Raw genomic sequence first — 13,918 nt, 5'->3', positions numbered from 1 at the left:
GGGGAACAAAATAACTGATGATGGTCGAAGTAGAGAGGATATAAAATGTAGACTGGCAATGGTAAGGAAAGCGTTTCTGAAGAAGAAAAATTTGTTAACATCGAGTATAGATTTAAATGTCAGGAAGTCGTTTCTGAAAGTATTTGTATGGACTGTATGGAAGTGAAACGTGGACGATAAACAGTTTAGACAAGAAGAGAATAGAAGCTTTCGAAATGTGCTGCTACAGAAGAATGCTGAAGATTAGATGGGTAGATCACATAACTAATGAGGAGGTATTGAATAGAATTGGGGAGCAGAGGAGTTTATGGCACAACTTGACTAGAAGAAGGGATCGGTTGGTAGGACATGTTCTGAGACATCGAATGATCACCAATTTAGTATTGGAGGGCAACGTGGAGGGTAAAAATCGTAGAGGGAGATCAAGAGATGAATACACTAAGCAGATTCAGAAGGATGTAGGCTGCAGTGGGTACTGGGAGATGAAGAAGCTTGCACAGGATAGAGTGGCATGGAGAGCTGCATCAAACCAGTCTCAGGACTGAAGACCACAACAACAACAACTTTCCCCTAGTATATTCTGAAGCCTCCAGAATCAAAATTGTTTTCATCATAAATCTGGTTTATTGTAGGGCCGTTATGAGAATCTTGTGATTCTTGAAAGTGTATGTAAGATGTTCTAATTTTCCAGTTTCTAGAAGAGAATTTTCGCTCAAAGTACCTATGTAACTTCATCTTGCTTGAGGTTCCAAGACTCTGAGACTCGTCTCTGTGTAATGCTGCAGACTCCACAGAATCCACTTGTTTGCTTTTACGCACTTTGATGCAGTGGATTGTCCACCTGGGGTAATTTTTTTTCACTTCAAACTCTTCCATGTATAGGGTTGTTCTGATTGTTATAGGCTCTAGTTTACGACCACTGTTGTTAACCCTAGAGGTATTTTTCAGCCACCCTTAACCTGGGGAACAGAGTGTTACAACAGGCCACCCAGTCTGAGGACAGTCGCCTCTGGATTTCGATTTCTGTTGGTCCGCGAATGGTATTTTATTTCCCACCTATCCTGTGTATCTGCAGAGCCTTTTCCTGTTCGCCACCTGGGGATGCGCCCGGTAGGGGAACAGAACAACCCCCCCCCCCCCCCCTCGGATCAAGACCGGAATGATTCTTTCACCATCCTCCCCTAATCTGAGCTTGTGCTCCTTCTATAATGACCTCATTGTCGACGGGACGTTAAACACTCCTCCGGATGAATAACATTGTATGTTATATTTTTCATTGTTTCTGTAAAGTGTACGTCGCTTCGATGCTTTAATTAGGTGACGAAAGATATATCCTTTTACTGTGTTATGTTCTATATTTAACGCCTGTCTTCACCCAGATTACCTGGCATTTTGACTCTACTTATATTTCATCAATCACTGTTGAGTTTTCATGTAAATGAATATTTCACAACTGTTGGTATCTCTCCACCTTACCGACGTATATTGCATTTGAAATTTAAGATTTCGCTCCTACTTATGTCTAGTTTTAGTCACTTTCTGTACGAATTATTGCATCCGCTTTAGCACTATTCACAAGTGAAAGTAATTGTGTGACTTTATCCCGAACGCTTCTGTGAAAAGTCTAGAAAACTCACTATTGACTAAGTGCCTCACCAGGCGTATCTGTAAGCAGCAGTTGCACGTGACGCCGTAACGTTTTTTCTTGCACTTCTAGCGGTCGCTGTTGCCCCTGCACGTCGTATCACCTTTTGTAAGCGTAATGTAACATTATTCCTACCACAAGAGTCAGAGATGTCAATTTTCCCTTTCTTTAGCTGTGGGTAACATACTCTGTGTCAGTCCTTGGTACTTATCCGGCCAATAAGAAACAACTACGTTGCGGTTCCATCCGTTACCAACCGCAGCTTTAACACGATATAAGTTGTTAACTGAACTAGATGGTTTAACAGTTAGTCTCAGCTAGAGTAATTGTTGTACATTCCACCACATTTGCAGCAGCGACACTGAAAATGCGTCTCAAACTACCTGAGGCGAAAATATACTTTCGTCAAAAGTACTACAAAGAAGTGTAACTCTTGTAGTACTGTTGACGAAAAGTATTTTTACGCCTTGTATGGCTTGAGACATTCCCAACTATGTCTGATGTACAAATACTTTTCAGGTATGGTTCATGCAGGGGAAATTCTGTATCTGTTTCCGACCAACACATCGGGACCAATCACGAATCCTAACTCCAACGACGGGAAGGTGGCAAATCAGTTGGCAACACTGTGGACCAATTTCCCCAAATACGGGTAAGTCCCATCAATAATGATTCTGATTTCTTCATTTTATCTGTTAACAGTGCCCTGAATCATTAATCAGTTGAAAAGAGCGTCAGTCAGTCGCATTTATAACGTTACCCCGAACAAGTCGTAAAGGCTATATCAAATACTACAGAATAACCACAAATAATAATGCTTGGTCACTGAAAACAAAACGTTGGCTATTGCAATAGCCGTTGATGCAGTCAGATCTTGTAGAGGACAGCCCGACAGGCATCTGCGAACTGGTGGTTTTATTAACAACTTGCATTGAATTGAAGTATTCAACTGTCTTTACTGAAATGAATGTGTGATACATCCTAGAGACTCGCGTGTCTCTGGACCTAGGTCCAACATTATTTTCTCTTAGTTGACACAACGTTGTCCCCTTATGTGTAAGGTGCATTAAGTGCAGCTGTTTCGTGTAGGTGGCTGGCAGACTACGTGTATGATGTAGTGTTTGTGTTGTTGATCGGGTTGAAAGACAAGGAAAAGGTTGCAAGATAGCGTTGGCACGTAACTTTCTCATCCCAAATGGCACAAACGGCACCAAACAGCGTGACACCCTCACTGAGTGGCGAGTTTGACTCAGGACCTCGAACGGAAATGTGGTGATCAGGAATTTTTCTTCTTAGCAGGTCAAATAATCCGTCCCCCCTGGATTCGAAATAACCACCACCGAGTCGTATGCCGAAACCATAACGCGCGTAAGCGATCTCGCCTACAAAGGTAGGGATATTTCGCAGATCCACCCCACTAGACACACACACACACACACACACACACACACACACACGCACACACACACACACACACTGCATGAGCCTGGCAACAAAGCAGCAAAATTTTCTTATTACCTTAACCACGAATATAAGTAAACCTTCAATGTTCATCCACAATCCATCCAGCGTCTCCCATTTATCAAATCGTCAATATCTGATCGTTTCTGACCTAAATCTATCATCAGTGACGAACACTACATCACAAGGAGGGGCTCTGAAATCTAGGGGCACTTAACGGCTGATCTGTAACTGCAGCGTGCGGAACTCTGCCAACATTAGTGTGAGTCTCTCTCCAAACTCCTCGCGCCCTTGCAGGCAGGGTAGTGTACCCGTAGGTACAGTCGTCGCCCGAGTGAGAGATTGTTGATAGTATATTGAGAGATTCGCGCAACGGCGCAAAACCGGCTAAAGCTGCGCCTGACATGAGTATCACATTCCCTAAGAAAAACGCATGTTCAGTCAGTCTTCTTTTAGGAACCATAAATTGTTTAACCATAAGATATAAAGATAAATTAGTGCAGTCGGAAGAGAAATCAATTGACGTCAGATGGGATACGGACGCCTGAAATGCGGACGAAAATGAAGATAAATGGTGTTGTTGTTGTGGTCTTCAGTCCTGAGACTGATTTGATGCAGCTCACCATGCTAATCTATCCTGTGCAAGCTCCTTCATCTCCCAGTAACTACTGCAACCTACATCCTTCTTAAACTGCTTAGTGTATTCATCTCTTGGTCTCCCTTTACGATTTTTACCCTCCACGCTGCCCTCCAATACCAAATTGGTGATCCCTTGATACCTCAGAACATGTCCTACCAACCGATCCCTTCTTCTAGTCAAGTTGTGCCACAAACTTCTCTTCTCCCCAATCCTATTCAATACCTCCTCATTAGTTACGTGATCTACCCATCTAATCTTCAGCATTCTTCTGTAGCACCACATTTCGAGAGCTTCTATTCTCTTCTTGTCCAAACTATTTGTTGTCCATGTTCCACTTCCATAAATGGCTACACTCCATTCAAATACTTTCAGAAACGACTTCCTGACACTTAAATCTATACTTGATGTTAACAAATTTCTCTTCTTCAGAAACGCTTTCCTTGCCATTGCCAGTCCACATTTTATATCCTCTCTACTTCGACCATCATCATTTATTTTGCTCCCCAAATAGCAAACCTCCTTTACTACTTTAAGTGTCTCATTTCCTAATCTAATTCCCTCAGCATCACCCGACTTAATTCGACTACATTCCATTATCCTCGTTTTGCTTTTGTTGATGTTCATCTTACACCCGCCTTTCATGACACTGTCCATTCCGTTCAACTGCTCTTCCAAGTTCTTTGCTGTCTCTGACAGAATTACAATGTCATCGGCGAACCTCAAATTTTTTATTTCTTCTCCGTGGATTTTAATACCTACTCCGAATTTTTCTTTTGATTCCTTTACTGCTTGCTCAATATACAGATTGAATAACATCGGGGAGAGGCTACAACCCTGTCTCACTCCCTTCCCAACCACTGCTTCCCTTTCTTGTCCCTCGACTCTTATAACTGCCATCTGGTTTCTGTACAAATTGTAAATAGCCTTTCGCTCCCTGTATTTTACCCCTGCCACCTTCAGAATTTGAAAGATAGTATTCCAGTCAACATTGTCAAAAGCTTTCTCTAAGTCTAAAAATGCTAGAAACGTAGGTTTGCCTTTCCTTAATCTTTCTTCTAAGATAAGTCGTAAGGTCAGTATTGCCTCACGTGTTCCAATATTTCTACGGTATCCAAACTGATCATCCCCGAGGTCGGCTTCTAACAGTTTTTCCATTCTTCTGTAAGGAATTCGCGTTAGTATTTTGCAGCTGTGACTTATTAAACTGATAGTTCGGTAATTTTCACATCTGTCAACACCTGCTTCTTTGGGATTGGAATTATTATATCTTCTTGAAGTCTGAGGGTATTTCGCCTGTCTCGTACATCTTGCTCGCTCACTAGATGGTAGAGTTTTGTCAGGACTGGCTCTCCCAAGGCCGTCAGTAGATCTAATGGAATGTTGTCTACTCCCGAGGCCTTGTTTCGACTCAGGTCTTTCAGTGCTCTGTCAAACTCTTCACGCAGTATCGTATCTCCCATTTCATCTTCATCTATATCCTCTTCCATTTCTATAATATTGTCCTCAAGTACACTGCCCTTTCTACAGACCCTCTATATACTCCTTCCACCTTTCTGCTTTCCCCTCTTTGCTTAGAACTCGGTTTATATCTGAGCTCTTGATATTCATACAAGTGGCTCTCTTTTCTCCAAAGGTCTCTTTAATTTTCCTGTAGACTGTATCTATACCCCTAGTGAGATAAGCCTCTACATCCTTACATTTGTCTTCTATCCATGCCTGCTTAGCCATTTTTCACTTACTGTCGATCTCATTTTTGAGACGTTTTTATTCCTTTTTCCCTACTTCATTTACTGCATTTTTATATTTTCTACTTTCATCAATTAAGTTCAATATTTCTTCTGTTACCCAAGGATTTCTACTAGCCCTCGTCTTTCTACCTACTTGATCCTCTGCTGCCTTCACTACTTTATCCCTCAGAGCTACCCATTCGTCTTCTACTGTATTTCTTTCCCCCATTCCTGTCAATTGTTCCCTTATGCTGTCCCTGAAACTCTGTACAAGCTCTGGTTTACTCGGTTTATCCAGGTCCCATCTCCTTAAATTCCCACCTTTTTGCAGTTTCTTCAGTTTTAATCTGCAGTTCATAACCAACAGACTGTGGTCAGAGTCCAACTCTGCCCCTGGAAATGTCTTACAAATTAAAACCTCGTTCCTAAATCTCTGTCTTACCATCATATAATCTATCTGATACCTTTTAGTATCTCCAGGATTCTTCCATGTATACAACATGAAGATAAAATGAAGATAAAATAAAACCTAAATTAGGACATACAGTTTATTACTGTCACACAGAGAAAAGAGGAAATTAAGGTCTAGGTATGATTCCAAAACTGAAAATTAAAATTATTCATAATGAAGGACTTTCAGCCAAGATAGCAATACTTGTTTGAAAAGTAAACAAAAGAGATACCTTGTAAATTATTCAAGTGTTTCCAAGAAGATGTTTACATTTTCACCAGGAAATGGAAGCCAAGATGGGAAATTCCATTATGAGTTGAAAATTGATACTTAATAAGAAAGTACGACATATATTAAATAGCGACTATTTTGTTGAAAACTTTATATATATTACAGTCGACAGAGGTCATACGTTCGTAAAATTTGCAAAGAAGAGCATATTTGTCGTTATCATGTCTTCGAAAATGAAATCTGTAGAAAGTGACCAAGATAGGGACAAAATGGAATTGAAATGAAATTATATTTTATCAAACAATAAAGTAATTGTGCAGAATGTGACAATCCTAAACCATTTTACAGTTGTAAGTGATCTGAAACTCAAAAGCTCCAGAACAAAAATAAATACGAAATGTAGTACGAATCAGCCTTATCAGCTACCAACTCAGAAATGAATATTAAGAAGATTTTTTTAAAGATCAAAAGGTATTGCAGATTAAAGAAAATGCACATTTTACAGGTGCAGATGAATGTGCACATTATTTTAACAAAGCTACTTATGCAGACACAAAAAGATGTTACAGATACGTAGTAACCCCAAATACAAAAAATTTAAGTGTAACACGGCAGCAATGAAAGAGACGAGAATTTCAAGGAAAAATTTAGAAAATCAGAAACTACTGTTGGCTACACATCACACTTCTTGAGTTAAGGTAGCAGATGGAGCTGTAGCTACCAACAGAGTATTAGTATTAGTTTTCCAATACTTCTTTAAACATGTGTAGTTTAAGAGACGAATCTAAAACGTAGAGAACAACTGATACAACGTTGAGATGATGTATTGGCTTCCAGTTAAAATGAGGAAAGTGGAGCAATATAAGAGGAACGGACTAAATTACTTACGGGCTATCTGGAGAAGAATAAATTTCTTGCAAATTACATTAGGGCTGTATTTTTTTTTAGACCTATGAGACATCTGTCCATACCCTACACTGCCTTGAGAAATAAGAAATTTAATCAACCTATATTAGTATGTTGAAGAACATGTGCATCTGTTATTAACTGCAACTGATCGGTGGAGGATTTCGAGGAGGGAGCGCTTTAATCAGCTGCCCTTAAACCAAATGTACTTTGGAGGTTTGTGGACGATACTTTCATAGTGTGGCCTAATAGAGAAGATAAATTGATGGAGTTTCTTCGCCACGTCAGCTCCATTTATAACAACATTCGGTTCACCCTGAAAGTGGGGAAGGATGGTTGTCTTGTCTTTCTTGGATGTCTTGGTTAGACAAAAGAATGATGGCTATCTGCGGCATTCAGACTACTGTAAGTCGACTCATACTGATTGGAATTTTCAAGTGGTAGGTTATCACCAGTCACAGACTGTAAGCATGTTTAAAACACCCATACACAGAGCTCATTCTGTCTCAGATTTAGATAGTTTGACTAAAAAGGTCGCCCAACTAATGACAGTGTTTAGAAAAAAAGTGGGTGCTCCACCCAACAGATTAACAGGAGACTCTCAGTTAAAATCAATAATCAGGAGGTGGATAAAGAGGAGAACACGCCAGCAAAATCTTTGGCTTTTCTTCCTTTTGTGGCCTATATTTCGTTTAAAATATCAAGAACCCTCTGGAAATTTCAAGTGAAAGTGATTTTCCGTCCACCATCTAAGATCTCAGATCTTTAAAGATCGGTGAAGAACAACTTGTTGTTGTGGAAGGCAGGAATTTACAAAATATCTTGTCAGTGTGGTATAGCTTACATAGGACAGACCACACGCTCTGTGAAAGACTGATAAACAAAACATGAACGTTGCATTCACCTCTTGCAAGTCCGCTATTGCCGAACACTATTTCCACTGGACATTCAATGACGTACGATAGAACTATGATTCTGACCACAGCAACAACTTTTGGGACTCCATTATTAAAGAATCCTTGGAAATACGTCTGGTGGAAAATCTGATGAACCGTGATAGCGGTTACCAGTTGGACCGTGCTTGGTACCCCATCACATCCACGCTTTGTTCCAATCGAAAACGACAGAATGCGCCAATGGCCGCGGCGAGCGGTAACACAGAGGACAGCTGAGTCACGCAGTTCCACCAGCGAGGGCACTGCAGTCGGGCAGTGTGGTCTGTCTTGCCAATTTTGACTTTTGCGCATAATACTCGCAACGGTCTACAAAAAGGCGGAACAGAGCAAGTCTTCGTCAGTCTTCGATGGCTCACCTGAAGATGAGTGGCAGGTGCCCAGTAGAAATATCGTGCAATGAATTAAACGACGGCCAGCTGCAAGTCCGAAATTTGTTTGAACAGTGATCATGCTCTTTCGATGCGTTTCGACGGACTTCGCCAGTTTCAGCAGGATAATGAGACACCAACCACGTCCAGAATTGCTAGAGAGTGGCTCCAGCAACACCCTTCTCAATTTAAACACTTCCGCTGGCCACCAAACTGTGATGCCTTGCAATGTGCTGCTCATAAGAGATCTCCACCCCTCGTACTCCTACGGATTTATGGACAGCACTCCAGGGTTCATGGCGTCAGTTCCCTCCAATACTACTTCATACATTAGTCGAGTCCATGCCACGTCATGTTGCAGCACTTCTGCGTACTCGCGGTGGCCTACACGATATTGGGCAGGTGTACCGGTTTCTTTCTCTCTTCAATATATTTTCCTGTATGTAAAAAGTGTATTTTCAATTCCCACACACATAAAAGTTAATTGCATGTATTGAAGTTATTATAAAGCAACGTTCCATTAACTGTTGGTTATACTTCCTGTAGGTACACAGGCTAGATCACAGACCGGTCTTTCGTTTTCCAGGGATCCAGCGCCGTCTGGAAGTCCAGTGGTGTGGGAGAAGTTGACGGAGAATGCTTCCAACTATCTGGATATGGAATTGGAATTTGTGACACGTCAAGACTTGCTTAAGGAACGGATGGATTTCTGGAGGGATATACTATCTTCCTGATTATTTGTATGTTGTAAGACTCTTTGTCATACAATACACAGTGCTAAATAAACTTTCATCTGCTTAATTTATAGAACAGTATATCCTTACAATATCAGCCTTAATTCCATTTAAGGTTCTTACTTACAGTTTATCTTTTAAAATATTGCACACTACTACACTCAATGAAGAGCACAAACATCTCTGATTTTTTATGTAGTTACCTTTGTTACGTCTGCAGTCGACCATACAAAAATCACATAGCTATTTAAGCAATTTTACTATAATAAATGTTTATAGAAATCAATATTTCCCTTATAAAAATGTAAAGTTACACATTTAACTGCAAACTGGCTCTGCTCCAACGCTTTACAACATGTTATACCTCCTAGTTAGAGAATCACTGTTTGATATATGATTAGAGAAGATACGAAGAACTCAAATGGACAGGGAAACTCGAATTTTCGTATGCAATGACAGTCCGCAGCTGTAGAGCCACCTTTCTGAAACAAAATGAAGTGGATGAACAGAAATTTAATGCAGTGTAAGATGGGAGAAGAGGAAACTTATGAGGCTACGTTACCAACTTGGTGGCCATTTGGAAGACCGCCATCTTCCAACAATTCGCAATTTTTGAATGGAATGAGGGACTTGTGATACATCGAATAGACAGAGAATTGCAAGAGAAAAACAACTGAATTTTTCGTTTGAGCGTAATGTCACTCATTCTAGAATTACTTAACATTTGTACAGAACTAAGCAACAACTGGTTATAACACAAGAAGGCGTGCCCCATGTCTTACACAGGACATTGTCAAGTTGTTGTTATCCACTGCACCCATTCCTCATGAACCTTAACCAACACATGTACTGAAATGTGAGCTCAAGCATAGAGTGAAGTCAAGCATCCCTGGCGTGTATAAAGTAGATCCATACCTAGATATCCGAGTTGAGGAAATTAATTTAGAATTATTTTGTAAACTTGTGGATTGTCAACAGTGTTCACTCTTTCAGACATCCATGCATGTAAAGCCACATTTACAATGAATTTAGAAACATGCTTCAGTTTTCCAACACTGTTTGCAGCCTTTCCTGCAACATTTTGCTACGTTATCGTTTTTCCCATCCCCATCCACACTAGCGACAAACATTTCTACATATGAATTCACAACATCTACAACACTTAACCAACAGCAAACTTTCACACTGTGTATTCACGTCAAGAGCTATGCTGTGACAATTGAACAGGGACAACTAATGATATGTGATCCTGTGTTAATAATACTCAACGAAATAAGCAGAGCCGGCCGTCGTGGCCGAGCAGTTTCTCGCGTCCGTCGGCCATCGTAATTTACTTTATTATTTACTACAGAAATTGATTGGTAGTGGTGACTGTTGCTGACTTACATGGTGGGCCTTAATCAAAATGATATTTCATTCAATTTTGATTTACAGTATATTAATTTCCTCAGCTAGTCCACTTTAAAGCAAAAAATCTTTATTTATTAATTACAATTGCGGCCCACATACGCATGAGAGTATTTTTTCCTTACCTCCATTAACCATTGCATTGTAGCTGGAGTCCTGGCTCTGGCTCTCGGCTGTTGCACTGCAAATAAGAATCTTAAAGCTACGTATTTTCTGCAACGTCAGGTGGCTGTAGAGAAAAAAGTATATTATGTTAATAATTGGCGAGTTTTTCACTTCCGCTACATAATGGCGTCGTTGGCTGCATCGGCCACTGCGATTGTTGCACTGTAAATTAGTCAAATGCATGTTAATTCAAGGAAGGTGGACATGAAATTGGGATCACCTCTTACAAATTGAAAGTGAACAATAATATTAAACGAATATATTACCTACTTAATTAGTACAAATATTCTTACATTTGCCAGCAGTCGCAAAATGTCTGTCTACACATAACCAAGACAAGAGAAGTGAAGACGACTAAAAAAATTAACAAAAGAGCGTATCTTGCAGTCTCTTTAGATCATTTTGTTATATTTCTCTGCCTTCGAAACTTACACAGAGAAATTATTATAATACGGATACATGAGAAAAATTTATGTTCACCTGAGCAGCTAGCGTCCACTTATTATTCAATTTTTAAGTGTCTCTTCTTTATAAATAATGTTTTTAAGTCTTTTCTTGGTATTTCACTGGGGATGATATAAGTTCTAGACGCTTCAGTCAAAAACTGCGCTGCTGCTACAGTCACAGGTTCAAATCCTGCCTCGGGCATGGATGTGTGTGATGTCCTTAGGTTAGTTATATTTAAGTAGTTCTAAATCTAGGGGACTGATGACCTCAGATGTTAAGTCCCATAGTGCTTAGAGCCATTTGAATCATTTTTAAATAAGCAGACAAACAACACAACTTATTTGTCATTGGTGGATAAAAACATATGGTACTACAGAAGACGTGGCAAGAATTACATGCTGTGTGAGTGGAATTTTGAAGACAGTTCTGGTTTCCGTAACTTCACTAGGATGTTGTCATCCGATTTTGAAATTATAATGAATTTTACAGGACCAGTAGTTCCAAAGAAAGCCATATATTTCAGAAAAGCAATTCCTGTGAAGCAACAACTGCTGTTACATCCTGTTTCTTTTTCTCTTTTTTTTTTTTTTTTGACAGCAGGAGGTTCCTATCAAAGCCGTGCACATTTATTCCACATTTCAAAGCCAGCCATGTCACAAATCAATAGTTCCTATATTTTGTGAAGCTTTGGTTGAAGGATTCAAGGACTATGTAAATATAATTCTTTTATGTTACTAGCATTGTAACATCCATTTATTTGACCATACATTTATTTTTATTTTCATATTGTAATTAAGACAAATTATTACTTTCAATAAAGAAAATTTCTTCAGCTTCAGTTCACTCACACATCTAGTGAATGTGACAGGGGAATCTGCAGTCTATGATTCCACAGCCATATCAACATTTAACACTGCTGCCTCCTAGATACATTCATTTCTGTCACATATAAAACGTCTTTTTTTTTGCCGCCATCCTTTCGTGGGGCGGCATCTCACATTCTTGCTGATGACAAATTTTTCCAAAGTCTGAAAAAGAATCCTGCTGTCATTGTTCTTACTGTGATATTGAGAAATCAACGACTTAACCCTCCAAAGCCCATGTGGCTTCCTGGCGGACCCAAACACACTTTTTTCCCTGCCCAATCCCCATCTTACCTTTCACTGCTCTCTCCTCAGTAGTGCTTGAGAGGCTGACAAGAAAACATCGGTCCTATAGGTCAGTAACTCTCATTTTTTCGATTGTTTTGCTAAAAAACATGGTTGGTGTCTGAGCGGAGCCCATGTGGGGCTGTGTGTAGAAAAATTTGGCACATGCAAAAATAATTTTTCCTCTTCGATTTTCAATTATTTGAGCTACTTAAGGGTTATTTTCACTCTCTGCATCATTGATCAAATTGAGAATGACAAACAAGTGTTTTTTGCCCATACTGGTATTTTGGAAACGTATTATTTTTCCAATCTGAATGGAACGTTTTGCTCATTCAGATTTTTCTTTGTTGAGAAGATGTCAAATCGTTGGATAGGTCCTTGGTTCGTCGGTGAGGAGCAAATCATAGCAGACTGGGACTGAAAGGAGAGAGAAAAGTCACTTCAAGTAGATAATATTGAAGAAATAGACTGTGAAGTGGAGGGCGAAATTTTGCTAAAGTATGATACAGTGTCTGATGAGTTCTTCATTGCTGCTGAAGAAACTTAGATTCCTTGCAAGAGCCAGATTTAGACGACTGTGAACATTTAGACTTAGTTTTGCGGAAGGATGGAGAGACAATTTGGACAACTTTGAGAAATTCAGCAACGAAAACTCCCTTACTCACCTTCCTAACGCAAAAGGGGTCACCAGATTAGCCAAAACTGCTCTCTTCTTCTTTTAATTATTCGTGAGTGAAGATATTATTAAGAAAATTATACTTCACGTTAAGGAAGTAAACGATAAACAGAAACTTTGCTCCCAAAGTTAGAAAGATACACTGGGCCCACTGATGACGTAAAGCTGAAAGAACTTACTTGATTTACCTTTCTTTGTGGTACTGCTAATATCTCTGATGTGAGTCTTAATGGTCTTTCTTCTCAAAAATTTGGTCTTCCATTTTCATATGTGTAGTGTCCAAAAACTGATTCAAATGCCTTCTTCCACATTTGAGATTTGGTTCTAAACAAAGACATAATGAGAGAAGAAGAAATGAAAAATTAGCTGTCATTCGCAAAGTATAGGACATTTTCAGTGCAAACTGTGGGACTTATTATACCACTTCCAAATACGTGGATACTGATGAAACTCTTCTTAGATTCAGTCAGAAGTGTCCCTTCAAAATGCATATCCTTAAAAAACGATAATATGAATTTAAGGTTGTCACTTTGCAACTCTCACACATTTTATTTTTGTGGTGGGATACCCTACACAGGTAAAAATACCATTCAGATGGATGGCTCCCTTCTTTTGCAAACATGCTACGTTCATCACTTGTGTGAAATCATAAAAAATACCATCGCACTGTAACAGCCGAAAACTGTTTTGCATTGTACAAATTGGCTGAGGAGCTTACTAAACATAAACTCACTTTTGTTGGCACCGTGCAAAAAAACAAGAGAAATATCTCCCGGAATGCTCGTTGTGAAAGAATTAGATCCTACTACATCCATATTTGATAACCAGCCTGTCATAATGCTCATCCTCTTCTCTGAAAAAAAAGAACAAGAACGTCATACACGATTCAGGAACCATAAATCCGGGTACTTCGGAACCTGATGTCATTGAATTCTATATTCTGGCAAAAGTTT

At 39.6% G+C, this 13,918-nt stretch overlaps 1 protein-coding gene across 1 annotated transcript in view; it reads left to right on the top strand.

Moving 5' to 3' along the window:
• LOC126412951 (juvenile hormone esterase-like) overlaps positions 1 to 9,119 on the top strand; it is a 98,108-nt gene extending 88,989 nt beyond the window's left edge. Inside the window, exons 9-10 of the mRNA XM_050082843.1 lie at positions 2,165 to 2,297; positions 8,972 to 9,119. Of these exons, the coding sequence (XP_049938800.1) occupies positions 2,165 to 2,297; positions 8,972 to 9,119 (281 nt within the window). The remainder of the gene's footprint in view (positions 1 to 2,164; positions 2,298 to 8,971) is intronic.
• The last annotated feature ends 4,799 nt before the right edge of the window (positions 9,120 to 13,918 follow it).

The sequence above is a fragment of the Schistocerca serialis genome, chromosome 7, assembly GCF_023864345.2.
Source record: "Schistocerca serialis cubense isolate TAMUIC-IGC-003099 chromosome 7, iqSchSeri2.2, whole genome shotgun sequence".
Taxonomy (NCBI): Eukaryota; Metazoa; Arthropoda; class Insecta; order Orthoptera; family Acrididae; genus Schistocerca; species Schistocerca serialis.
Note: the sequence above shows the minus strand (reverse complement) of the source record. Positions and strands in the feature narration are given on the sequence as shown.